Source organism: Lepisosteus platostomus, chromosome 23, assembly GCF_059453375.1.
Source record: "Lepisosteus platostomus isolate fLepPlt1 chromosome 23, fLepPlt1.hap1, whole genome shotgun sequence".
NCBI lineage: Eukaryota > Metazoa > Chordata > Actinopteri > Semionotiformes > Lepisosteidae > Lepisosteus > Lepisosteus platostomus.
In genome coordinates this window covers 12,455,006-12,482,546 of record NC_142633.1, presented here as the reverse complement: position 1 = coordinate 12,482,546, position 27,541 = coordinate 12,455,006, and the positions used below count along the sequence as shown (strand labels likewise).

General features: G+C 42.8%; 2 protein-coding genes across 2 annotated transcripts; both read right to left on the bottom strand.

Annotated features, from left to right (window-relative positions):
- Positions 1–5,269: 5,269 nt before the first annotated feature.
- Positions 5,270–12,513, bottom strand: tas1r1 (taste receptor, type 1, member 1). The gene is made up of 5 exons (XM_088616869.1): positions 11,394–12,513; positions 10,304–11,071; positions 9,590–9,805; positions 8,971–9,091; positions 5,270–8,589 (listed from the first exon to the last, which is right to left on the bottom strand). Exons 1-5 carry the CDS (start codon positions 11,670–11,672, stop codon positions 7,658–7,660), a joined length of 2,316 nt encoding a protein of 771 aa, XP_088472995.1. The 5' UTR covers positions 11,673–12,513; the 3' UTR covers positions 5,270–7,657.
- A 1,314-nt stretch (positions 12,514–13,827) lies between these two features.
- On the bottom strand, positions 13,828–27,109 carry aldh4a1 (aldehyde dehydrogenase 4 family, member A1). The gene is made up of 15 exons (XM_088616870.1): positions 26,913–27,109; positions 23,970–24,063; positions 23,615–23,707; positions 23,164–23,211; positions 22,607–22,762; positions 22,078–22,227; positions 21,479–21,553; positions 20,766–20,953; positions 20,061–20,134; positions 19,716–19,912; positions 19,124–19,171; positions 18,549–18,701; positions 17,099–17,220; positions 16,154–16,272; positions 13,828–15,840 (listed from the first exon to the last, which is right to left on the bottom strand). The coding sequence occupies exons 1-15, from the start codon at positions 26,951–26,953 to the stop codon at positions 15,728–15,730; spliced, it is 1,671 nt and encodes a 556-aa protein (XP_088472996.1). The 5' UTR covers positions 26,954–27,109; the 3' UTR covers positions 13,828–15,727.
- Between the last annotated feature and the right edge of the window lie 432 nt (positions 27,110–27,541).

Sequence of the window (27,541 nt, the reverse complement as noted above, 5' to 3'; positions counted from 1 at the left end):
TACTGTGTATAGTCGAGCATGACGTTACTGAATACTTCCGCAACCAGGCAATACGACCCTATAAACCCTCTCCTTTCAGGTCATGTGTAACGCCTCTTGTTTTTTTTCTCTTTTTTCCGAAAGATACAGAGAAATACGATTGCCTATAACACTTTTTATACACAGTAATTCTCTTTGGTAGCTGTTAAATCAAGAGAAAGTACCCAAGAGTGTGTATTTTAGCATATGAATATATATTGATAGATACCGATGGAAGAAACAACGTTTTCGCCATTATATTAAATAAACCATCTTTAAATATGAGGTTAGTTTAATGCCAATGACCTGTCGCCTTTCGGAGGCTGTCGTGCGTAGCATCACGCATTGTCAATTGTTATACAAATTGCTGTGCGCACCCATTTCCCCACTGGGAACAAGCACAGCGAGCCCCACATTTTCATATGCTTTACATTTGCTTTCTTTTTTTGTTCACCTGGTTAACATTTTGTACCTGTACCAAACCACGTGAGCAGTGCATAAAGGCTTTGACACGCTGTATGTACAACTGTCATCAGTGTAGCTTTTAGCAAATAGTCCTGAACCTGCAGGAGAAAGCAGAGGCCATACCAACGTTGGCATACAAGGAGCAACAGGAGCACAGAAGGGAACCTAACATGACAAAGGCAATCCTGCCCCCCGATGACCGTACAACTGGTGTGTCTCTTTTCATGACAAACACGCCCACTGTGGCTGTGAGCACTAGCAGCAGAGCACTGATGGCCACCAGCAGGACCTTACTGACCACATAGTCCCAGGAGAGATAAACCAGGGTCCGAGGAAAGCACTGCTCACTTCCCTGTGCAGACCAGTGTCCTTCAGGGCAGGACTGGCAAGCATACGCATCTGGAAAGGGAAATAAGTGCTTTTACACATCCCGCGTGTAGCAACAGAAATGACACATTTTCTATTGAATTTCAAAGCATTCCGATCAAGAATGTTGATTTTTCTGCCCTTCTGGGCACAAGCTGAAAGTGACACATTGAAATCAGGAGGCAGGCAGGTGAAAGCAATGCAAAAGAGAGGTTTTACACACCACTTGTGTTGAAGAATGTTCCTTCCGGACAAACTTTGCAATCGAAGCAGCACCAGTGGAGTCCCGTTATCTGCTTTCTGTAGTCCGGGCTGGCATTCCTCGGAACACATAGATTTGGGAGTCTAGGGGAGAAACATGAGTGAAACGGGACATTTGTGTCCTATCTTCCAAAACATGGCTTATGGTCTTCTCTACATTAGAATGGCATGAGTTGAACATATACACTAGGCCTCTTAAAAGCCTTTAGGCCTCTTAAAAGAATGTGATCCAAAAGGGAACTCAGTACAGACTCAATTACTTACAAGGCTTAAAACAAGCTGAAACACAGTTAAACAGATCTTTAATCATCAGCAGTTTTGCCAGCCTTCAAATGAGTGCTTAAGGAGACCAAGGATTGTACATTAGAGAACCTTACCAGGGGCACACAGAAAGCACCTACAACTGAGGCCATGCCCAGCGCAGTGCTGCTGTACACTGGTCCTATTATTGCCTTGACTTTGGTGTCCTCATTGTACATCAATGGCCGTGAGCCCACCTGCAGTCTGTTCTTGGTGCTGAGGAGGGGGATGGTGGACTCGAAGCAGTCTGTATCAAGGTAGCAGTCCATCATCTGTAAGCATAGGGTGATATTGGGAAGAAGACTGCTGGAGTTGTTGATGTCAGCCAGGACAAGAGTCAGCATGTGCCAATAATTGCAAGCCCAGCTATCCATTTCTGCACTGCCGTGAGAGAGAGGCAGCAAGGGCAATGATAACTTTAGAGGAGACATACTGTACTGTGCATGATCTCTTTCTACATGTTGATCATTTTTTTTCATGTATGTACTGTATATATATATATCATGCACATTTATTATGCAATTTGAACTAATAATTTACAGAAGCATTTTCTTGGAAAAGCCTTTGTTTTACATTGTATGAAAAGCCTAAGAGAATTTGAACAAAGGAATATCTAATTTCCCTTGGCAATGTGGAAAGCAAGACATGTAAAAATCATTTGAAAATTACAACTTAAGTAAAGTATAGTATTATGATCACCAAATAACCAACAGAGATGTAGTAAAGCTAAATTTAGAAGAGCAGGGCTAAAGAATTTAAAGTACAGTAAAACAGGTCCTATGTGCACAGGTTGCCTTTAGCTGTCCTTTATCCATTCTTCACAACCATTGAACTTAAAATAACTGGGAGAAAGGATACAGAGATATTATTCACAAAGGTGACTGCAAGACTTCTCATTTGAGCCACTTTGCAGTTAGTTGACCTGGCAATATTGTTCTGATTGTAGCTTCTTAAATTAGTATGTATTACAAATCCAAATTGCCTGTTTTCTTACCATTTGCACTTAGTGCCATTGCTGCTGTCTTTTCCAGGTGTCAAACAGAAGGTCAAAAGTCCTCCTGTCATGTATTCTCCAAGCTGGGTGAACTCCAAGGGCAGGCTGTCTGCTTCCTGAGAAACTGCACTTGCACAATCAATACCTTTGAGAAACAGAAGGAAAGCAAAGAGACAAAGCATTCCTGCTGTTTAATATCAAAGTCCAAAGACAGATCAATGTTGATGCTATGGAAGTGATGTCAAAGCAATGACAATAAATGGAAATTGTGCTGGATTGCAAAATATCTCACACAGCTGTGCATTTGCATGTGAGACTTTCCATGTATTTGCATAACTCAGAGTGCTGGAAGTGGGATACTATGGATATACAGATGTACACAGTGGATTTGAATAGGATTAAGATGACTGAAAGAGATTAAATAGACTTGTTTTTTAGCTGTGCATGAATCAAAATCAAAGTCAGCAACTTTAGACAACTGTTCTATTTCCCCGTAGCTAGGGCTCATAAAGGAGACATGGGAAACTTTGACCAGTGCAATGTGTGAATATTTATTTTTTCATATAAATACTCATATAAGGTAAATTATACATTATTAGAGTGGACCATGTAACAGTGCTCTATAACCTTCAGTGGTATAAATAGCAGTTTTGGGACAGTCCACAGTAAAAACAAGAGACACCTGATCAACATGTGCAGTCTAAATTTTGCAAATTAGCCAAATGGTAAATTTAGGTTGGTTTGGGATTATCAAAGTCTTAATGCATTAAGCCTTAATATCTGGCACGACAGACTACCTTAAATGTGGCTAACAGATTTTGGTTTGTTGCTGTGTATGCAAATATTAGACTGCTTTTACTGATTGAGATTGTACCAGTGGACTAGTTTAAGTCAGCAATCATTAAAATACCCCAGTATTTTTAAACAATTCTTTGTAAACACCGGACTCATTCCAGAAGCCGTACATTACAATGATGTTACTGTGTTTGCTTTGTGAGTAACAGAACGAAAGAAAAATTGAAAAACAAGACATCACTGAAGAATACACAAACCCCAAAACAGACACCTAAAAATTTGGAATGATCATAATTAGGCAGTTGCATGATGCTTAAGGCTTCTTGATTGATTTTACACAGTCAGCAAATTCAAGAGCAATGCATTATGATACTAAAGATTGTTCTCATCATATACAAAGTATTTCAGGGGCATGCCTGAGATTAGCATGTACAATTTCAGCCTTCATTAACTCACCACTCTGGCTCAGTGGTAGGACAGTATTTGACTTGATACTTGGTTTCGATCACTGTAGGGGATTTTAATTAATAGAGATGTAGAGTGTGAGCACTTCAACCCCAGCCCCACTGTGTGCAGGGACTACAGATTAGATAAGAGTAATTGTCTTTTATTTGAGGAATGAGGTTGTTAAAACAATGAAAATCATTGCTTATTCTGGTGCCTGTCTTCATCTTTAGGTTATTTTTCCCAATGTAGAGCAGCCACATAAAAGATCAGTAAACGTTATACCTGAAGTATACCCATCCACAAGGGGGAACTATATCTAAAATGTCTCTAGATGTATTTAATGAGAATTGAATGGAAAATACAATTATCTTGTTTTAAATAAGTACAAATAATTGAATTATTGCAATGTTCAGTCCATGAACAGAGTACACTCTTTCTATCTTATATTCAGAAATAGTCTGAAATAGTCCCTTTTAGTGCAGCTGGCCCTATATCCCCAGTATTAACTGGTGCCTACGTCTGATCTGTTTGTTGGTTTAGACTTTTTTTCTGGACTCAGTCTCTTTACAGTCCCACTCCAGCTCACTAATTGAGAATTGGCTCTTATTGTTCTGGCTAACAGTTCCAATAGGTTATGAATTAATGATGTATAGCCACAGGTGGGATATATAGGCAATGCACATTATTATAATGATTTTTGCTAAAACATACCCAGAAAAGCACATAAATGTATAATCATTAAATATATTTACTCCAATACATTTTAGAGAAGTCAAAATAAGGAAGACGTAGGTCTTAGTCTGGTGGGCACCTGTGCAATTTGTCTGCATATTTGGTGTTTGAATTGTCATTACATTTTCATGTTGTGAAGAAATAAAATGGGATATTTGCTGCTTCAAATTGTATATATGCATGTTGTGTGGTTAGAATTTGCTGGCTTTTGATGCCAGAGCTCTTTTTAACGCCTGGGACTGCACTGAGAAGCACTCCTGGATTCGTCCTTGGTACGAAACAAAATATAAATTTGCATTCGTATTAATATGAAGTCTATAGGAAAATCTAAAAAGAACGTCCATTCAAAGCATGTGCTCTACTGCGTGCTGCGAGTACTCTTGGTCAGCTGAGCACAAACTGGAAGTTGCAGCATTTCTGGGAAGAAACGTGCTGTGTGATTCCTCCTGTGAGGTGTGCGCAGCTCGCCTCCATTTTATTGTAGTCTATTTCCGCCCTCTCCTGGTGACTGCATGCCATTGCAGTCTAGCGCTGTTCAAAAGCATTGATTCCACTACATCACGCTGCTTTTGAGTGACAGAGCTCCCTAAGCACAACAAAACACTATCTATCTACGTTTAAGGGTAGAAAATATTAGAGTTAACCTTGCACCTGAGGGAAATGATCTATAGATTTATAGAGCTAAGCATCCTCATAATCACATAGACCTGCCATATACAAGACCAAAAGTGTTGCACTCAGTCTCTCTGATCGGCCTCATTATTATTGCCAGCATCTGAATGTTGATATTCTATTATAAAAAAATGTTATTTATAAATGCTCTTACTCTGTTATAATGGAAGATAATTAGATGTACAAGTAGTATTAGTTACCATAATTCATTAGTAATACTTGTTTTAGAGTACATTTTATTTGTGGTAGTAGGGCATAGTTACAGAAATAATAACAGGCATAGTAGTGCACACTTTACTCTGCCTACTGTTGAGTCTTAAAAATATTAATTCATATACTGCATTTAACTCTGCTATACACATATATATTTCAATTTACAAATTTGTTCAATACAACAGCAACCCCTTCTTTCTTGACAATCTAAATTTAATTCGCAATTGCAACCATTTCACATGGCATTTCTACATGGTATATAGTATGACCTACATGAAAAGTAGTCATACAGATTTAAAATGTTAAAATGATACTCAGATCTCAGTTCAGTCTATTGTCATGTGCACACGTGCAATGAAATGCTTATTTGCACGCGTGCTCCAATACAAAGACATTAAAGGAATCACCAAAAACATAGACAGAACAGCAGCAGCAACAAGAAGTTGAATAACCTACGACTTAAACTGCCTGATCATATTCACAAGTATGAAAGGAGTTTTCATAGGATAAGAGCTTGTTTCAAGACAGAAACAATTACATTTCATATAGCTGCATTGATGTAATTTAATTTAGTAAATGAATTGAATATGCAAGCTGTAAAATGAACCTTCCTGCTGATACTGTATTCCAATCGAATAGCATAAGACCTGACAAGGAGACTGTGGAAATATACTGCACTCCTACAGTTTTGAACTGCTGTGCTAGTATTTTATCATTCCTTGAAAATAAATCAGTGGAAAGTGGATGGTGACACTTCAAACAGATTATGCTTGAAGCACAGAAGATATTTATCCCAACAGTAAAATAAAAAAAAAAATCTATAACAGTGTCCGGCATGGCTCAACAAATCAGTCAGTAAAAACACAGGGGGAAAGAAAACACTTCATGAAATGATTAAAACATGACAAGATCCAATTAGAGAAAAAAAGCATGATGAATTGTAAGCACAGCTGAAAAAGCATGTCAAAATAGAAATTGAAAGGAATATTGTAATGGTGGTATTTCACTTGGGAACAAAATATGGTGTCTCAGGCAGAAGAAAGCTACATTTATTTATAAAACAGTCTTAACATCAAGAGGTAGAAATGTTTGGGGTATTTCAAATACACAAGATTAAAAAATCCCCAGGTCATGATGGTATCTTACCAATAAAAGGTTCCAAAAGTAAATATCCTCATGTGAGTATGTACTGTATGTAAATACTTAGATTCAGTATCTCCTGGGACCTGTGTGAGCAGTTATTACTTCAGTCAAATGTTTCTTGTTGCTGTAGATCAGTTTCTCAAAGTGACTTTTGGATTTTGGTCCATTTTTCCTTACAGAGCAGCAGATAGTCATTGTTGTTGAAGGTTTCTTGCACAACCAGCTTGCAGCCTCACGCTGAAGTAGCATTTCAGCCTTATTTTGGGATTCTTCTCTACTGACAGGCTGAAGGAACTAAACGTTTCTTGTTTCTGAAGAATCACAAGAACACTACTTGACTGGGATCAGGGCTGTTACTGCAGCGACATGTTTGTCCTACACCAAACAGCACACACACCTTACAGTGACTGCCTCACCTATTAACTGAGCGCGACTTAATCCGGTGCCTTTTCTTTGCATCTTTGCAAATATCCATACTGGGGGAAGTACAATATGATTCTCTGTCCCCTGAAAATAACACACAAGGGTTTTACTGCCCTTGACTTTCATTGCCAGCTCTGTCCCTCTCTTTCCCTAGGGCCGGGCCAGATCGGCCCAGAGTACAGTACCTGCGCCATGGCATAAGACCCTACAAATCACAAAGAAGACTGCAGAACATCTGCGAGAGCTTCTGGCAAAGGCAGGCGTAAATCAGTTGGCCCATTCAACTCCAGACGGCAGTCAGCGCTGCCAACAGTGGGCACACAGACATGCCCGGAGACAAAGGCCGCAGCCTGCCTGAGCAGTCACCAGAAGGCATGGCACTGGTCTGCAGTCTTTTCTTCTTTTCATTCTATTTTATTGCTCCCTTTCTTCCCATGCCTTAGCAAGTCGGAATATACGAACGTCCAGAATGGCACTGAGGGGAAATCTGGTACAGCTATAACCCTAGAAAAAAAATCATTCAATACATTTTTCCGAACGGCAATAAGATCTCAGGTCTATTGGGGGGGGTAAAAACATCCAATTGCTAGAGGGTTTCTCCTATGTGCCTGTACAGTATTCGTTATAGCTAAAGCAAATGCAAGGTAAGATTTGGGAGATAAACTATTTAATTAAACAAAAGACTTCTGTAGTGGAACCCTTAAATCCAAGGACAGAGTATCTCAACCAGCATCCAAAAAGGCCATTGCATTCTCCATAGATTATCCCGAGTCTGTTTGAATCACACGGATTTATAATACAGTCCACGTACAACAGCTTTTTACTTCATTAGTTCTCACTCTTCTTGGTTGTGTACATTTGAATGCAGTTCTGGAAATGGGCTGTAGTATTCATTTGGGGTTTTAGAACAATGATGTAGACCTTGGGCATGAAATAGCCCCCCAGTATCCCCAATACACTAGCTAGGATGGCCATCACATTGACCACAATGAGGTACTTCCCTCTGCTAATGATGTAGACAGTGAAGAAAGTGAGCCAGGAGATCAAATAGATCAGCAAGCTGAACGTAATGCACTTGGCTTCATTGTAGTTGGCCGGCAGGTCTTTCCCCATGTAGCTAAAAGCAAAGCAGAGAAAGCTGAGCATAGCGATGTACGCGAGCTGCAGGATGGAGCTTACAGACTCCATCCCGCTGCACTCCAGAATGATGGTGTCCGGGTAGATGTTGTAGACCTCGGTCGGCACAGGCCGGGCCAGGAGAACGTGGAGCAGGGAGACGAACAGAGCGACCACCGAGGAGCTGAGGATCACGGCCTGAGGCCCCCTCTTCCTGGCCCACACCTCGTAGGCCCTGGGCAGCTTGGAGGCCATCTTGAAGATGCAGACGATCTGGAAGGAGCGCACCGCCATGCAGGACAGGCAGACGGTGAAGCCGAAGGTGAAGAGGGGCTGCTTGAGGGCACAGCCCAGCCCGGAGGGCACGCCGAAGTGACAGAACGAGCTGCAGGTGGCCCCCGCCAGCGAGGCCAGCATCAGGAGGCATGTCTTCCCGCCCGCCGACTTCACCACCGGGGTGTTGAGATGGAGCAGGAAGAGCAGGGCTGTGGCCAGGGTCAGCAGGAGGGTGAGCACCAGAGAGACCAGCAGGGCTACAGCCAGGCTGTCTTCCCAGGGCAGGTAGACCACCGTTCTGTTGACACAGTGCTCACTCTCTGGTAGGGACCACTCGCGTTGCTTGCACGGCTGGCAGAAAGTATACCCTGACACACGGTCAGAAAAACACAGAAGAAATAGGATTCAGTTCGTTTTCACCCTAATAAAAAAAGAAATTAGTTTTCAGTTTGTTTTCACCCAGATAAAAAATTCTGGGAGTGAGGGAAAGACGATTCAAGAAAAACGGGTTGTAGTTTGTGTGTAAATTGCGCCACCTGCTGGGATTTTCCTGGCATGTTCACGCAGGGAGGAGGGCTGGGGTTCCCTGGTCACTAGGCCTTGTGTGCTTTGGATTTCTAAAGCCCTGAGTGATGTTGAGGGTAACGGTAAAGCTTTGTGGTTTGATGGCCTAACTTTCTGATGGAATTCTATACCCTAGAGGTGATGCACACTAAACCTGAAGATGAAGCTGTAAGCCGTTTGCTTACCGCTCCTGTTGAGGAAAGTGGAGGGTGGGCAGGCCTGACAATCAAAACAGCAAGCATGAGCCCCCGTCTGCAGTCTCCTGTAGCCCTCGGGACACTCTGGTGAGCACACCGACTCTGGAACCTGGGGAGAAGACCAGCTGAACTCAGCTTACAGGCGCTGACTGTGTGACATCCTTCTTCCCTGACACTGAGTTAATCCAATCACAGCAAAATGCCAAGCACTAAATGTCACATACCCAAACACCTCAAAAGCTAAGCTTGGCTTTTCACGAGGCCGGAATGTGAAGGAATATCAACATCTCTTAAAGAGAAGTTACTTCCAATTATTCTCTCTCTGTTAAGAAGTGTTGTGAGAATCCCCACACTTAATTCCTTCATTCCCAATCTGGATACCACCAGGCTACAAGGTGGTACCTCCGTCATTCGATTAAAATGACACTTCATGGCTCTAGAAGCAACATCTCTGTTGTCTCTAAAATAATAATAGGGGAGCGTAAGAAAACACAAAAGAGGTTCACGCTCAATAATGAAACGGGACTATTTAAACAAAAACTCCGCTCACACTAGGATTGGACGAACACTCCTAATGTAAAGAGTATATAAGAAAAGCTCCACTCACCACACTCTCGCGGCCTGTGTTCCAGTTGATGAGACTGGCATCAATGTCCAGAGTCTCAGGGTCTGGGCTATACATTCCGACCAGCCTCAGAGACAGATTCCCTCCTGCCCAGTCCCAGGCCATGATGTCATAGCCTGCGGGAGGGTCACCATGCTCGTTGAAGTACACTGGCTCACTCCCCACAGAAAAGTTCACTTGCCTCAACTTTTCCAAGAGCTGGAGAAAACATTGAAACAACACCATAACGCAACAAAGAAAAATAAAGGGGAAAATCTAAAACAGCAGTATACTGGCACTGCCCACGCAAACTGTAGTCATTTACTTTTGTGTTGTCTTATTTTTGCTGAAAACCTTGACTCATAAGGAATACAGCAAAAATAATATCAAGTGCACACAATGTCTTTAATTGTTGATTTAAATGTCATTACTCAGGTTCTAAATGTCACAACTGCCCAGTACAGCTGAGAGAGATTATAGATCAAGTTAGAAGAGGCTCCAATGAGGATCTGCAAAGACACAAGCAGGGGTTAATGCCACACTGAAATTTAGAAAGAAGGAAAAATTACATCGGGTTCTTCTGTGGCCACACATTCCTGAAGAGGTTTCTCAGTGTTGAATTAACCCCTACTTGTTCTCTTACAGACTGAGTTTCTCTTCGTCCCACACGTCGCCTACTCATGCGGCTTGGAAAACGCTGTCGAAGTGTTGACTCACGCGCCATGGCAGGGCCTCCACCCTACTGCACGCCAGCGAGTCGCAGTCCAGCAGGGAGCGCAAGGCATGCGCCAGGGCGTAAACAGCCTTGTAGACATTGAAGGAGGACTGAACATCGAACTCCTTCAATGGCACCTCTCCAGGAGTCAACGTGCCGAAGGCATCGCTGCCTTGCAGGCACCCGAGTGCGCGCCGTCTCTCGTCCTCAGATTCGTTGGCGACGGGACGTCTCGTTTTTTCTACAGTGAGGGCCTCGAACCCTTCAAAGCCGGGTAAGGTTGCAGTTTTGGTCGAGATCCCGAGGACGGTCCCGATCCTCTCAATGCCTGGGAGGCCGGACACCCTGGTCGATATCGACCAGTCTTCCGATCCAATCCACACTTTGCCCGTGACGTTCTGCCCGACAACCAGTGGAAAGAAACCGCTAGCAATGCGTTTGCTGGAGAAGACTACTATGGTGTTGACCCGGGTGTCCACGATGCTTCTGACCATCTGAAGCATCTCCTCCCGTCTGGAGTCCGTGTATGTCTGGATGATCCCTTTGTAGGCGATACAAATACCGTATTCTGAGGCCAGCTCGGATAGGCTCTGCACGCCTTGCTGCCCATAATCATTGTCACTTCCCAGCAGGGCAATCCATGTCCATTTAAACCTCACCAGGAGCTGCACCATGGCCCTGACCTGGTTCCTGTCGCTTGGAATAGTGCGGAAGAACGCTGGGTATAGCTGTTTGTTACTCAGCATTTCGTTTGTGGCCTCGTAAGAGATCTGCAACATAGATAACAAAAGAGATGCAGCACCAACAGAGAAATACTACTTCTACACTGATATTGCAGGTTCTGTTTAACTGGGTTTCTTACAAAGCACGGTGTAGATGAAGGAAGGCATAGTGTGGGTGGGGGATAAATTGTCTTAGTTTTCATCACAGGTTTACACTCTAAAATAAGTAAATTGGTTGCAACGCCAGTATTGACTAGAAGTGTCCTCTCATCAATCACGAGCCCTTAGCCCCCTCTCCTGTGAAAACCAATGGTAGTTTTGGGCAGAGCCAAGAGGTGTGCTCAAATACAACAACTGAATTATTCCTCACCTCTGGAATCAGATAGTAGCCCAGTGTGGCAGCAGAAGTGAAGGCATAGCTGCTGCTGTCTGGCCCAATGACAGCTATGGCTCTGGTCCTGGAAGTGCTGGGAGACTCCGGCTCTCTATTGTATTCATGCTGCTGGACAAGCACGTCAAGAGTGGCCAGAATGCTAGCAGGCTCAGAGCAAATATCGTAGATTTGGTAGCCCAAGGTAACTCCTGGCAGCAGGTTCTCTCCTCCGCTGCCATTGTTAATTTCCTCAATGGCGAATCTCATGGCTTGCATCAGATGATAGCTGTGCTTATTGAATATCCCGCTGAGGAGGAAAAGCGTCACAGCCGTTGAAATTAGGGCGCAGCTGAAACAACTGAACCAAACTACACCGCTATCAATGTTTCACAGACACACGGACAAAACCAGTTGGCCACGGAAAAAAAATATAAACAACAGCCTTTTTTAGCGCTGTCTAGAACTGGTATATGATATTCCTTTCTCGTGGGATCCAGTTACAGCCTAGAAAGGCAGTGAAAGAAAATGTTTGGTCTTCGAGTACTTTTTATATAACATGAAAGAACCTAAGTGAAAGGATTCCTTTGTACATTTAGAAACGAGCAAATACTGCAATTAGAGCAATGGGGGGAAATTACTGATAACAAACTATATCTGTAAATGATGGCACTTCAATTGTGAAGAGGCACTGACTTCAGCTAAGAGTGTTGTATGTGCTACATTGGAAATATGTTTCTGTTAGAGGTAATAATAGAACTTCTGCACAGTTTTGTCACCTTGACACATTCGATATTACACACCAGACTAAAATAGCTGTCACTCAAACCAAATGTAACAAAGTACCGTGGTGCAAGCTCCATTTGACCTATGCAATGAGTCACTTGAGCTTTTGACAAGTAATACATTTCCATTATCTTTAATTGCTTAAAGGCAGGTAACAGTGAATGAACAAACTTGGTAGCATTAATCGATAAAACATGCGTAAAAAAATATCTGCCAAGCAGATGCCCTTATCCAGGGTGACTTAAATACATTTGAAATTTAAAATAGGCAGGTAGGAATGATGGTGGATCCACCTCATGTCCGTTATTAACACTACAAGAAAAGTAGTCTTACTTTTGGCAGTCGTTCAGCTCTGGCACAGATTTATCAGACATTCCAGTGTTGTGTATAGGAAACAGCCCAGCAATCACATAATCTCCACCCAGCTGGAACTGAGAGAGTGGACCAAACTGTCCTGCAGCAGCAAGGTCCCAGCACTGCAGGACAGCCGCCCACGTCACCAACCCGAAGGCTTGCAAAGGCACGACTCTGCCACAGACGGCCATCCCAGTCCCGAGCTCGCGATGCCTGGATTGCGTTTACTGAACTCAGCCGGACTGGGTGACTTTTTATCTGCCCGAGCAGCACTTTAGCGGATCTGTTTGTTTTTGCACTTATTCAATTTGCATGCTTTCAAATGTTTAGCACCGAGGAGAGGTGTGGCAGAGTAATCCCACCAGGCAAACGGACGACACTGGGAATCAGCGTCAGATGAAAAGCTGTCCGACTTTATTTGCATTTTGCAGCAGCGTGAATCAATTCATCTTTGTGGCTTGTGCAGGGTGGAGAGAAGAGCTTGATCTATCACAGAACAGAAAAAGAGAAAGAGCTGCTGCAGCAGGCTCACAGATCGCTGGATGGACTTCGATCTCCCTCTCGCTGCAGAAACTTTATTGAGGGAAAAAATGTCGCCATGGAAGCTTTGCAGCCCAGCGTTATAGCATAGCTGGCCCAGTGCATGCTGTGATGACACAGAACACAGAGCAGCGGTCACGACTTCATTTCGATAACTCAGTGGGTTAAAGAAGAGCACTTGGCGACAGAGGTGGAAGCTGCGCCGTTGGTACTGTTGCCTTTAGCTCAGCGAAGAAAACTGCAGGACATGATCCCTGAATTGCATGGCAGCTCCAGGAAACAGCACAGCCCTGAGAGCCCAGCGGATAATCTTTCTGCATGCAGATAATAACCCCAAAGATCCTTCTCTACCTCCCACAGTTTAGCAATTAGATTGCTGAGAAAGAAAAAGGACACAGTTATTAAGTTAGAGTAAATTTCAAGCACTGGGATACCAGAAGGAGAAAGAGTACAATACTCTTGGTCAAACAAGAAGGAGGGAATTTCTAACTGTGGTCCCTTACCTTCTTTTTAAAAGGATCTGTTAGTGCCAATAATGGATGAGTTGCTGCACTCAGGACCTGGTTTTGGCAGTTTCTATTTGAAAGAGCCACTTTTCAGAGATTGCTAATGAATTACCTTTCCTAGGACTCATGTACAAGTTCAGAAACAGAGCCTAGGCCCCGACATATCGGATAACGAATCATGACACCGTGAATTAGTACTCGGCCTCATTGCATTCCCCTCTAAACAATTAAAAACACAAGCCACTGAATTGACTTTTTACCTTTTACTAACAGCACATAGTACTCAATATGACAAACAGCCAATACCGGTGCTGACACATTCTAAATTCTAGACCTTCACAAGCACATCCTGAATAAAATCGGCTTCAAAATGTTATTACTGTATGAAAATCAGTTATTAAAAATGGCAAGCCCTTGTTTTAGGCAGTGATTACAAGGCCGCGATAATGTAAAATATGTCAGAATATGGAACCACCATTTGTTATCAAGGAGATCTACCTTTTTAAAGATTTTCTCATTTATTTTAAAATGGGCGCAAAAGCTGGCTTTTGTTTTGCAGTATTTCGAATAATAAAAAAGGTACAATTTTAGAATAATTTTAACCACACCATAATTAGTAGATCTCTTATGAAAAACTGCACATTTCAAACTAGAAGTTTAGACATTTGAGAAGACTATATACTGTATATATATAGTACCCATAGATTCCTGAATGGTTTTGGACAACCAGGATATTGGACATCAGCTGTTACAAACCCAGTGCTTCAACAGCTCATGTTAAATCAGTTGATTTATCAATAACATTGATCTGAGATTGCGTTTGAAAAAATATTCCTTAGCAATGATTTAGCTCAAGTGATGCATTATAAGAGAAAAATGGACTAATGGTTAAACTGGAATTTTCCACTGAAATATTTCTAACATTTCATTAGTGTTACTAAACCTCGATATCTGCCTGTCATGTTTTGATAATATTATACTCAACATTATATAGTGACAAATTCACTTGAGAAACAGATCAAATGTAACTTTCTCACAAAAGAAATTAATTACATAATTATTCAAAATACTGTTTTTGTCAGTATCTATTATTTTCACTGTAGACAATGCAAGACAGTATGAACAGATCTATAAAGTTACAGAATGTTTCCAGATCAAAAACATTAGATCACTATTCGGTTTGCATGTTTTCAAGGTCTGCATGCTTGCCAGAGTGAATTACAGCAGTGGAAGATGGTTAGGATTTAATCATGATTTAAAATTACACAGTTGTAACATGAAGAGATGTAGCTCCCAACCAGGGAAAGGCAAAGCTACAGCCCTTCAAGACAGTCTCCTTCATTACAACTGCAGCCCTCATCACTTACACTTTCAGAGAGGTTGAGTAATGCTTTTGAAACCCGGACTTTAGCAAGCTCACAGTATAAACCACACCATCCAGCTGGGATAAAAAGACTACAAAATGACTTTCAGTGCACCGACTCTGATCACTGCGTCTTCCACACAACCATACAGCAGTTAGACAGGTTTTCACTAGAGTTCCCCCTTTCATTTCACTCAATAATGTCGATAATACATGGAGTATGCATATGGTAACCATGATTCAAAACCTATACAGTATGAGGAATGATGGACAATACAGACTGATTCAGAAGCTCTGCTAATTGTTTCCTCCCCTTACTTTTAAGATAATTAAAAAAATAAAATCCTAATATACATGTCACACCTCTAAGCATACATTTCTTATAGGTCTTGCTATAGACAAATAATTAAGAAGAAATGTGAAATTGTGGTAATTCTTAGCAGTGTTGAGAAGTCTGTACATTGGTGTACTTTCAGGGACATGAGTGTTCGGTCACTATAGCTTCCACACCCCTTGAGAAGTACAGCTACTTCTAATTTCAGTGCTATCCCACTGAGACGGGTCAACGTACTGCAAAGCATAATACTCCAGTCTTCCATTTAAACCAGAAAGAGCTCAAATCATTTTATAATACACTCTCAGCTTCTTATTCACTCATGATCAAATCAGTCAAATCTGCGGGTCCTGTTTTATTTCCGGGAGGGGTTGGGTAGGCTCACGTTCTCTTCGATAGAGAAGAGAGGGGTGGGAGTGGGAGGCGGTGGCTGGGGGGGGTTGTGTCAGCTTCACCCCATGTAGGGGTACTTCCATTCTGTTAGTGGAACATGGGTCTCCTTGACAACCTGGGGCGAAGTCCATCGCAGAACGTAGTGTGGGCCTCCTGGCTTGTCATTGGTGCCTAGACATACAGATCAGCCAATAAGGAACAAGATATATAACTGCAGCTTTATGATGCTTTGCTAATGCGAACAGGCACCTGAATAAATTCAGATTTAACCCTCAGCCTCCTCACACCGTGAGGCAGCAATGCTAGTGACAGCCACTGCACCACTATCTTCTCCAGCTATAATTTCATGCACAGTCACTTTATCACATGAGTGAGTCCAAGAACCACGTAGGGTTTGGCCTGCCCTCTTCTAACTGTGTTCGAGCACTGGCAGTGGTTTCCTACTGCTAGCACTGTCAGCAGACCACACACATCAGACACTCACCCGAAGCTCTGGAGCCCCCAAACGGCTGCTGGGCCACAACGGAGCCAGTGGATTTGTCGTTGATGTAGAAGTTGCCAGCTGCATTTCTCAAGACCTTTCCAGCCTCGGCTAACACGCTCCTAAAACAGAGAGCCCAGGACATCAGCAGTCTGCACAGGGGGCCTTTCACTGATGAGCTCTTTTGAGGTGGCAAATTGTTTTCTCTAACCTCCAGCTTGACAGCCCACTAATGGACCAAGCCTCTTACCCAACCAGGACCCAAGATTTTATTCGTAAAACATCAGTGCTGTGTATTGCACCCAAAACATGTTCTCATGTACTCAAAGCATCTGTGGATATGATTCATTTCACAAAACCCATCAACATTATTTTTTTTTAAAAATTTAAGTGAATTAAATGAGTTTGTGACTTCGGAGACTGACAAAATCTGAGCTGTTAGCAAGTTGTAGTTTAGTCAAGTGTGAAAAGCAGTCTCATGAAGGCTGTTCAGGTAGGGGAGCTGCGTCAGCATGCTTAGGCTGCAAAGGGACAAGTAATAGGTTTATTCCATGCTGTAAAGAGAAGAAAGAAAACACACCCGAAGAAGGCTCCACAGCCGAAACGTTGCATTTTCTTTCTTCTCTTTTCAGCATGGAATAAACCTTTACTTGTTCTCATGAAGGCTTATGCCAACAGCACATGAGAAACCCACCAGACTGGGAGTCAGTTAGTGCATGCTTAATGAAGGACAGAAACAGTTTAACTATTATGGGATGATGTCTTATGGGATGGTGCCAATATTATTACTGTTATTGCTAATTCACTACATGTAAAAATTACAATTTGTAAGCTGGGACCATAGACTCAATTGCAACAAGTCTGCTTTTCATGCCAAACTCGTACTCCTTTAATGCAACTCAAAGGCAAAGGAAAGATCAAGCAAAACTGGGGCTCTGGAATGCTTACTTGTCAAGGGCAAACACTGCCCCTGTGAGGCTGTATGGTGAAGTGCTATCAACCAGCTGCAATACATTTCTGTAGTCCTCCTCAGCGTACACATACACAGTCAGGACTGGGCCAAAGATTTCCTGCAGGACAAAAAATGTCACAGATTAATTCAGCCTAGAAAACCTACAACCCTGAAACCTGAAGACTCAATTTTGCAAGTTCCTCTGCTTTGTTTGCAAGTATTTATTCCATTACAGTCTTAATCTGGAATGCATGGTGATATAACCTATCCCTACTCTCCAGTGATGACACGTACAGTATAGTGTGTGTCAGTGTGAGTCCTCAGCTGTAATGATTTTTCAGTATGACTGGAGGTTGAGCAGCGTCTACATTCAACAAGAATAATTTGGATTTTTTGTATTCACTGTAAAATGAAAGCCTTCTCAATGGACTCACAGAGGGGTGAATGTTTCTAATTAGGATTTCTAATGGTTGTTTATTTCTATGGGTATTTAATTTGCAAATTGGTCCCAATTTCCATGATCGCCAAATGACGTGATGAATCTCCCATTTCTGTTTAGACTTTGATGATTTTAAAGGTGATCCACAGTATAAAACCGGCCTAGTTTATAAGCCACAGCCTGAGAGGGTGTGTGGGTGGAAGGGCATTTTTTTTTAACAAATGCAGGGGTAATTCGTGTAAAAATTCAAATCAGTGCCTTGGTCAGAGGACTGCTTCTAAGGCTCGGAGTGAGGGTGGGGCATATTTCCAGTGGCTGTTCAAATGCAAACTGACACATGTAATCTGAGCCTCAGGGTGCCTTCAATTAAAGAAACAAGCCCAATTGTGGTGGACCGTGGTCACTCTCTTCAACAGGCTCTGCTGTCCTCCAGATTTGCCTATTTAATCCTGCACTTTGTAGCTGGCGGCTCTGGGATACCAAGCTAGGAAACAGGATTGACTCATTTACACGTTTCATCTTTGTTTGGACAGGAAGGCAGAGCACACAAGGTTATTCTATCTCCCCCAAGAGTAGATCTGACATGAAGGAGGCAAATATAATGCAAAAACAAATCACACTGCAAAACAAAAAAACACAACAAAGCTTACACTACAGAAGAGCAATGGCGTACAGTAGCTGAAATGAAATTCGCTCTTTATCGTGGAGAAAGGTACCTGTTCCTCTCTTTGTTTTGGTGGTAATTGTGCAACCCCACAGCAGTTATGAAATACATATCTGACGGCACACCTTGAGTTTCAGTGTTATAAAGAGAAGCATTTAAAACCCAGAAAGTGAGTACTGGGGCCAATAGCATGTGCTGAGATTTAATGTGATCACAGTGAAACAGGGGTTTCCCAAGGTGTAGTCCAGCAGGCAGCGAGAGCAGAAGGCATCGGGCTGCACGTGTTCTTCACAAGAGCACGTGGGCCTGGTTTTCCCTTGGGATGATCCCGGTGCCCTCCTACCTCTTTCATGATGATGTCCTGGGGATCCTTGGTCTCAATGATGGTGGGCTCCACAAAGTACCCCTGCCTGTCGTCGCACTGACCCCCGGCAAGAATGGTCAGGTTGGGAGAAGACTTGGCATAGTCCAGCCACTTCTTAATGCGACTGAAAGACTGGGGAGAGACGCATGGAGACAACATGCACACAACACAAAAGAAAAATCAGACTGAATATATGCTCTTGTTTGAACAGTACATTTTGCATTCTTAAAACAAAACTACTGCTTGCATGTGTTTTGTCTGTTTATATAAGCTCAGGCTTGAAACCCTTACATGTAAAACACACAGAGTGCAAATTTATTTTCCTCAAACCTGCCATGCTCTGACCTAACCCCTTCTGCATCGCAGTGAATTTGTATGTATAAATATCGATTAAAGTGTAGATGAAGCTTCTTAAATACTGAGGAAAATATTTGCGCTTTCAATACAGATGCTCATTACTCAGTGAACCATTGAGTGGAAACAACAAAGGACTGCAAATCAGAACGTGTTTTCAACTGTTATCTGGTTAAAAGGCCTGAATAATAAATAAGTACCTTGTTGTCAATTACAGCAGAGAAGAATGTGCTGAAGTCCTCAACAGGCTGGAAAAGCAGAACACAAAAAGGACAGTATATTAATACAAACTGTAGATTTTACCCTGGAGTTTTTTCTCAGATAGGCTGGCTTAATTAAAACAAAACCGATGTAGATCTGAAGAACTGTGATTTCAAATTCTGCATGCATCTGCTGCATCAGAATCCAATCCCAGTGTTGAGGGAACTGCACGCTAACACACAGGTCATTACAAAAAATGACAATACGGTAGGATCACGTTCAAACACGGAGCAAAAAGTCCCTAATGATACATATCAAAATTGACTAAACTGTATAATAAAAAGCAGGCAAAACTCTTATCCCAAAAATGATGTGTTGGGAGTTGCATGTGTATGCTGCAAGGAAACAGGTATAGTTCATTCCATGCTGAAAGGAAAAGAGACACATCTCTCCTTTTCCTTTCAGCACGGAATAAACCTTTACCTGCTCCTTTGCAACCCAGAAACAGGGTGAGAAAGACAAGGCTTGCCCTTCTTTCACGATAAAGACAGGGTTCCTCGGCTTCGGAAGGGCTGTCTAGGGCAGACTCACGTTGCCCAGCCGGATCTGCCGGTGCACGGCCAGCAGCTCCTGCCTGATCCGCGGCCACAGCGCGCCGGGCACGTACATCCGGGAGCAGGCGGAGCACTTCTGCCCCCCGTACTCGAAGGCGGAGCGGATCGTCCCCATCACCACGCTCCCGACGTCGGCTGACTGGTGCACGAAGTGGAAGTTCTTCCCCCCGCACTCTGGGGACAGGAAACACAAGGCTGAGGGGGCACGTGGGCCGGAGCGATCTCGCACCAGGCTCGATCTGATCGTGTGGCCGGCATCTACGGCCACCGGTTGGAATTTTGTGGTCTAGGCAGGTCTCGGACGGACACAGTAAGGGCTCACCTCCCGCCACTCGAGGGAAATTCCGGTAGCGATCCAGGTTCTCCGCCACCTGCTTCCAGAGTTGTTTGAAAGTCCTGAGGAAAATGAATGTTAAAGCGATTACTCTCATTATTCAACATTTCCCATATTTTGTGAGGGTCATGTCACTAGTTAAACGTGTCCAGGATTCCTGAAAGAACATCACTGTAATTAGTAGAGAGCCACAGGATGTTAGTCTGCAACTGGGCCCTCATTTGTTGGTCAAAAAAGCAACTCCTGCATTTTTACCAAGCACCTGCACGTTAGCGTTGGCATGAGTAGGAGATACACTGTTCCTCCAACCTGTGCCAACTCCAAATCACTGCTTCACACAGCCTCAGTGCTCACTTCTTAAACTTCTCACAGTCAGGGAATTGTTTAATCAAAATAAATAGCCCCACTCAGTGTTTGATGAACTAAAAATTTCGAAATCTCTGGTAAACCTCCTTTCTTAAGCTCGTACTGGAAACATAGACGTACAGTAACAATAGACATGATCCAACTGGTGCTAATAGAGCAGACACAAATACGCAGAGCCTGACATAGATGACACAGTCAAGGGCATGTTTGTATCATGGATGCCGCAGTGTTGTGGAAAAGCCTGGAAAATCCACTTTGTTCGGGTCGAAGGTTTTATTTGAAAAAGTCAGGTGAAGAGAGGAGGCTGCTAAAAAGATTCGCACTCACGGGACACTGCCTGTGAAGTTGATGCCGGCCAAGTGCTCGGAGGCTGTGATGGTGTCCCCGAACACGGGGCCGTCCGCTGGCACGAACTGGATGACGTTAGGAGGAAGTCCCGCCTCCCGCAGGATCTTGTAGACAGCGTAGCTGGCGGACATGGCCGTGTCGCTGGGCTTCCACAGCACGACGTTACCCTGGCAACGACACAGGGCCTGTCAGCTCCACACAGCCTTGTGCTCACTTTGCAATTTCTCACTGTCAGGGCGTTTTTATCAAAATAAAGTAGGCCCTCCCAGTGTCTGAGTAAGCAAAATTTCGAAATCTCTTATAAATCCCCTTTCATAAGATCATACTGCAAGCACAGACATACGGTAACAACAGATATTATAAAACGCATGAGTATTATTTACAGAATTATTTCACCTCTTATAAGTAAAGACGTATAAGAACACTTTAATGCAAAATAAATCAGTGTAGCCCAACATGTAGAAGTGAGCTCCAACTCACAGACACATATACCCATAACAGGTTGTTTCTCGGGTTTTTGTTGTGCTGTGTAGTATCTGATAGAAAACTCTCTAACTGTGCCAAGAACAGGCAAAGACAAGTGCTCAGTACTTGAACAACACCTTGATTTTGCAGTGTGTCTTGTTGGTGTCAGTTTTAAATGCGTGTACTAAATTCTTCTTCGCCTTGTGCAGCAGCTGTGCCAGACTCACCATCAGGGCTGGTGTCCCTGCCAGGTTTCCTCCAATAGCAGTGAAGTTGAAGGGCGAAATAGCTGCAACAAAGCCCTAAGATCAAAAAAAGATGTACATCAGCCAATGGAATGAATCTAGTTTCACAGACTTGAGAATGTGAATTACAGAAATTCAGGGGGAACAAGTTTTCTTCACGGGGTTTAAATATTTGACTCACATTTGGTTTGATCCGATTTCAAAGGGAGAAGTTCAGAATCACAAAAGCCATATTGTTTTCACCTTTTAGGACAGAAAATGAAACTTTTCTAGTTCTCTTTTAATGATTGTTTCATCAAGATATTTCAAATTTGGCAAAGACTGATTTTTACCTTGAATCTGAAGGAGCATAAGTATCCACTAGTAGACTGTCATTGTCATTTTTTAATCAAGATGTCAAGTTTACAAGCCTAGCACTTACTGACATGACTTTCTTCATTCTATCTTACATAAACTCTCAATCACTCTTTGGAACTGTAGTCTCCAAGTGTTGGGTGGTTCAAATCTAGGATTTAATCCTGGCCAATGTCGCAAAATATCTTGAGCGGTGACTCCTCGTAGGCCCTGTAGGTGGCGCTCACCTCCAGCCCACGGTACAGCATGGTGTTTGTGCTGCCATCTCCACTCAGAGGCTGCTGATGCTCCAGCTCAATGGCGTGTTTGGCGTTGAAGCGGAAAAAGTCAATCAGCTCGGCAGCGGCATCAATCTCAGCCTGCACTACCGTCTTGCCCTAAAAAAGAATGGCAGTCTGAACTAGGAAGCAAAATCACCTTTTACTTTCAAGCTGAAAAACACACAAATTGATTTCTGAACTGACCACCAAACTCTTTCTCCCCGGCACATTAATAGCACCGCAGGCAGATGTGTCATTGCTGGCTGTTTCTTTTGTTTCAGACTCCAGATTTAAACTGTTTGCTGGATTTTTTTAAATGTCATTGTTGAAATTAAAACTCATTTAGGTAGCGAAGCAGAAGACTGAAAATCAGCCTGACGAAGACTGTGGGCTCTTCCTTTAAAAATGTACCATGCTACTTACTGACCCAGGACACCACAAACAGTGTTATTTGCACTGGAAAAGCATCACGTGACTGTGGGATTCCTCTCTGTACCTGGCCTATCATGGTCTTGGCGAGCAGCTCGGCCCTGTGGGGGCCACTGATCAAGTCCGCAGCCTTGAAGAGGATCTGGGCTCTGTCCTGGACGGGCTTTAAGTCCCACTCTCTGCGGGCTGACACAGAGGCTACGATGGCTTTGTTCAGTACGTCCTGGCAAAACACAATCACACAATGTGGATCGCACACCCAGAAAACAGGCTGCTACTGAGGAACCAGACATGGAAAATAACTGCAGAGATCTCTGTAAGCTCTCTCTTTCTGAACATGACCCAAGAATAACACAAAACACGTTAAAACTCTGGTCTGGATCATACTACAAAAAACTGAACTGTATTTCATGACTAATGAGCAAAAGAAGTCCCTTGCCTGTCTACATATAAAAAGACAGCTTTAGCAAGACTGAATTCTAGATGTCAGTATTAGATTTTAGTGGTGCAGCTATTTCTAATTCTGAATCAGCTCCTTATTTCCCCACACCCTTTGTAAAGGAAAATAAACTACAGAACAGAACTGAAGTCATGGGTTTTAACAACGGATGAAGGATTACTCACCTTATCAGCGTAGCAAAATTTGGCCACTTTGTGAGAGTGATTAAAGGGCTGGAAAACAGCAATCCAAAACAACATATTAGCAATCCATTGGATATACAGTATGTTGCAGAATTGAAACAAACACCATGTTCTATCACTGTACAAGCGCAGTCGGGAAAGCTAGCCATTTCTGATGAGATTTAAATGTCGTTGAATGTAATAGTGTTGAATATTCTGGGTACTAGCTGGGTTGAGTGGAATCGTTTGAAATAATGTGCTCTTGAAACAGTGTGATGTGATCTTCAACACTGGCATGCTTAGTGCAACATGTTTTTTTTTTAGCATTACCTGAAAGGAAGACCTCAATCTTTTTTATCGTGAACATGCGACATTTGCTCTCTGGTTTCTCATTTGCTTAGCGATGAGGCCACAGTATCTGCCACCGCCGCTGGAGATGGGTGGAATCACTCACCGACAGCTGGTATCTGATGTCTTTGGTCCAGATCTGCTCATCCCCCACCACACAGGGGATCTCCTCTGTTTTCCCCTTCAGCTCATTCAGGGCCTGGTTGACAATTATAAGAATGTTTTGTTGAACTACATGTTGAGATTGTAGCTCCCCACTCATAAAAGAAAATGGAAAGAAGCAGTGAAGAAGCTGGATGTTGTACCAATATCTAATCAAATTACTGGCTTTGTGTATTCTTATATTTACAATTAAAAACTTGCTATATGCTACAAGGGCAGTTGAGACTAGGTAGTGGAAGTCTGCAGAATGACTCTAATGTGTGTCCAGGTACTGAGAAAGTGTTCCAGTATGCGATTACCTTCTGCAGTGCCGCCCTCTCTGAGCTGCCCTCCAGGAACTGCAGAATGGGCTCATTCTTCACCTCCACAGCGGCGCATGAGAATGTTCGGAACCTGCAAGGAAGACAAAGCATGGAAAGGAGCCCTCTGGCACACGGATCATCAGCCCTTTTGTGCCGTGCATATCTCAGTCTACATCTTTCCCAGAGAGGGAATGTGGCCACAATCAGTTTGTGTGGGATTACTTCCAGGCATAGTTTCCAGCAAGTTCCTTGGCCTGTTTGCAGTGTTGAAACTGTTGCGATGATTAGAGTTAAACAAATGCAATGTAACACAGACAGCTCCAACAAAAACTTCTGCAGAGACTTAAGTCAACAACATGGGAAAATGCTTTACTGTCTTTATAACTGCCATGTTTTAATTCTGTAAAATTGATGTGTACAGGGAATTCAACATATACAACAGATTGTTTCTGGAAAGAAACACAGAATACAAGCAACGTACTGCCATATATTATTTAGGAAAATGTTCAGTATTGTCCTATTAATAACTAAAGTTTGGTTAGTTATTGTAGGAACAATACACAGGTTCACAGAGCAATCCTAAGGCTTAGGACTAAATTTACAAAAATGCAATGGACCCGTAGTGATTTGCTGTTGAAATATAAGAGTTAATCTTTTTGAGATTAATCGGGGGCTGGGGACTTGGAGGGGGAGATTCCATCTGTGTATTGATTGATCTGGCGTTATGAAGCAGGTTCAGTCCAACACCTGTTTACCATCTAAACATGACCAGCTGCTCTTTGGCACAGTAACTCACAAGTCAGCAAGAATCAGTGGAGCCATACAGGACACAGCCTGCAGAGGAGCAGGAGAGAGAGGAACAGGACAGTACCTGATCAAAGCAGAAACTACCAATCTGCGTCACACTGGGTTTTTGTTTAATCTCTGCCAGCCCCTTTAAAACATCAGATATTAAAACTGTGTCCCTGTGTGCTCTCAAGCCCTATGATCCTGCTACAGACTTCATATGAACAGAGGAAAGTTCTAAGGGCACTTGGATTTAAAAATGCACTGCTTTATTATTTTAGAATAGTTGCATAATAAAGTTTCCTGACATGCAACAATCAATAAAAGGACTTTAACTACCAGAATGGAAACTTTCACCAGAATTGATTAAATCATTGCACCGGACTATACTGCTGTTTTTGAAAATGCCAAGTTAATCTTGAATGGACTGGGCAGGACTTTCAAGAAATTGACATCGTTGTAGCCACATGTTCTCCCTGTGTTTGTGTGTGTCCTCCCACAGTCCGAAGACATGCTGGTAGGTTAACTGGCTTCTGGGAAATTTGCCCTGGTGTGAGTGTGTGCCCTGCAAAGGACTAGTGTCCCATCTAGGGTATATCCTGCCCTGTGCCCTTTGCATGCTGGGATAGGATCCAGCTCCCCCTGTATTGGATAAAGCACTTAAGAAAATGGATAGATTAATGATATCCAAGCCATTCCACACTGGAATTTCTCTTCTCAAAAGCCCTGCTCTGTCTCTAGCCATCCCTCCCTTCTTACAGTTCTTACAGGCACGGAAACTGCCCAACACAGAGCCAACTCATTTCTGCACCTGCAGACACACCTGCAACTGTTACAGCCCTCCAGTCCGCTTCCTAGCCTGCTGGGAATGAACTGGGCACAGGGCCAGCTCTGTCCCACACTCCAGCACTATCTTATCTTGGGCTATCACTTTAGGCAGCCTGACGTCGTAAAACAATTGGCCTAATAAGTGAGTTTTTCTTCGCTTCGCGGTGACAGGTGAATGAGCGCTTTTCGGGAAACGATATACTAGAATTTCTAGGCTTAACACCTCAACGTACATTCACCCCATATTTCAATTAGGATAATTTCCCGTTCATAACACGAAGGGACAATTGGAGGACAACCAACAGAACGGATCTCTTTGTGAAAATACCCACTTTATCTCTAAGTAGCCGATATTGGCAATTTATCAATTAAGATCAGGACACTTAATACCACATGTAACAAATGCAACACTGCATGTTTGTTCAAGTTGGCACACACATTCACATTAATCTTATTATAATAATATTTTTTAGACGATTCTTCGTTTTACACCAATTACTTTTCTAAACTCATAATTGCGTTACGTTTTGAATCATGGCAGCGGTACAGAAACACGGTTGCAAATCCCGAGCCTATTTTAAAGAGGTACAACTGTAACAACTAACACGACACCAAAAAATTCCACATCTTTCTGCTTTCTGCCGGCCAGCAGTCCAGGCTGTCCTGTAAGGTGGACTTCGGCTGCGAGAACTGTCAAAACACGCTGCATCTAGTGCGCTGGACTTGCTGACATCAGTCTGTCTTTCCTCTGTGGGGACGAGCTGCTGGAGATACATGTGCAAATTCTGAAGTGGGGGGGATTAAGGACTGAACGTTAAACTAAAAAAAAAACCTCGTTGCTTTAATGCCCTTTATCAGATTCGCGTTGTGGTGGGGGCTTACGCATTTCAATGCAGGAGACGTTGTTCGAGATACTTCCACGGAATTTGGAAAAAGGGGGCAGTTAATCTGAACTTCCTTGAGTCGTACAGTGTTTTCAACGTGGAGAGTACACAGGGGCTCGATATTGCAAGCATACCTGCTGGTTCGGCTGCTTAACAGAGGCTTTAGTCTGCTTTTCACTTTTATTTTAACTCATTATTATCGCCTAATTCAGTTTCATAATATTCATACCACCGCAGGAGCTAAACTGCTATTTAAATGACATGCACAGACACTTATGAACCATTTGGACCTATCCAGTTCTTCGACATTCAAGTGCAACATGTCAGCAAGCACATTACATACAAGATCCCGGCTACATCTATAAACTCTCTAGTTACTCTGGCACGAATGTGAAAGGCACACCAAGGAGAAAGACGCCCGAACTCAGGTGAAATTACATACCGCCTGAATGACTGGCAGAGGACCGCTCTCGTACGCAGCATGTTTTTTTATAGATTAAAAAAATAAATAAAAGTCCAGAAAGCAAACAGAATATACAATTTAAAATGCCCAGCGATGCTACACCGGCAATCTGCAAAGATAAGAAAAGCTATTCAATTGCTCCTTGAAGAAAAGTAAAACGAAATGACAGCAGACATATCGGGCTGCACTATTAACGCAGAATGGGGGAGACCATGGTATTCTTTGACTTTTGTAAACAATTCGAATTTGTATAATTATATCAAAATAGATTTATTATTATTAAGTTAGCTTTAAAATTAAATTCCTTAAGGAGGTTGAAACATTCGTCTTCTTTTAAATAACTGTAAAGTTAATGAAGAATTAACTCCACCGTTTTCTTCAGAATGGAATTTTCGGGGAGTGGCCGGGGCGAGTCTCTGACTGGCCATTCAGGTTTAGGAGGAATCTCGGCCAGCCAATCAGATGCGTTCATTTTTTTTCATACAGCGGCCCTATTTTTTTAAAGGAGATCAGCAAGCGGTCATCAGTCACCAAAGGTTTGGTTATTTACAGTCGCTATTGCCATTTTTATTACAGCGTTCTTATAGGTGATAGTCGACTTAACGTAT

Excerpts from the sequence above, each read along its gene's own strand:
- aldh4a1 (XM_088616870.1), bottom strand. The coding sequence starts at position 26,953 with ATGCTGCGTACGAGAGCGGTCCTCTGCCAGTCATTCAGGCG. Across the intron at positions 19,172-19,715 it reads GGCAGATCCGGCTGGGCAAC|CCTGTTGAGGACTTCAGCAC; the intron begins GTGAGTCTGCCC and ends CTGCTTTTCCAG. Across the intron at positions 15,841-16,153 it reads TGGGGGCTCCAGAGCTTCGG|GCACCAATGACAAGCCAGGA; the intron begins GTGAGTGTCTGA and ends CTGTATGTCTAG.
- tas1r1 (XM_088616869.1), bottom strand. The coding sequence starts at position 11,672 with ATGCAAGCCATGAGATTCGCCATTGAGGAAATTAACAATGGCAGCGGA. Across the intron at positions 9,806-10,303 it reads TGGAGGCCCTGCCATGGCGC|CTCTTGGAAAAGTTGAGGCA; the intron begins GTGAGTCAACAC and ends TGTTTTCTCCAG. Across the intron at positions 9,092-9,589 it reads ACACAGGCCGCGAGAGTGTG|GTTCCAGAGTCGGTGTGCTC; the intron begins GTGAGTGGAGCT and ends TCTTCTCCCCAG.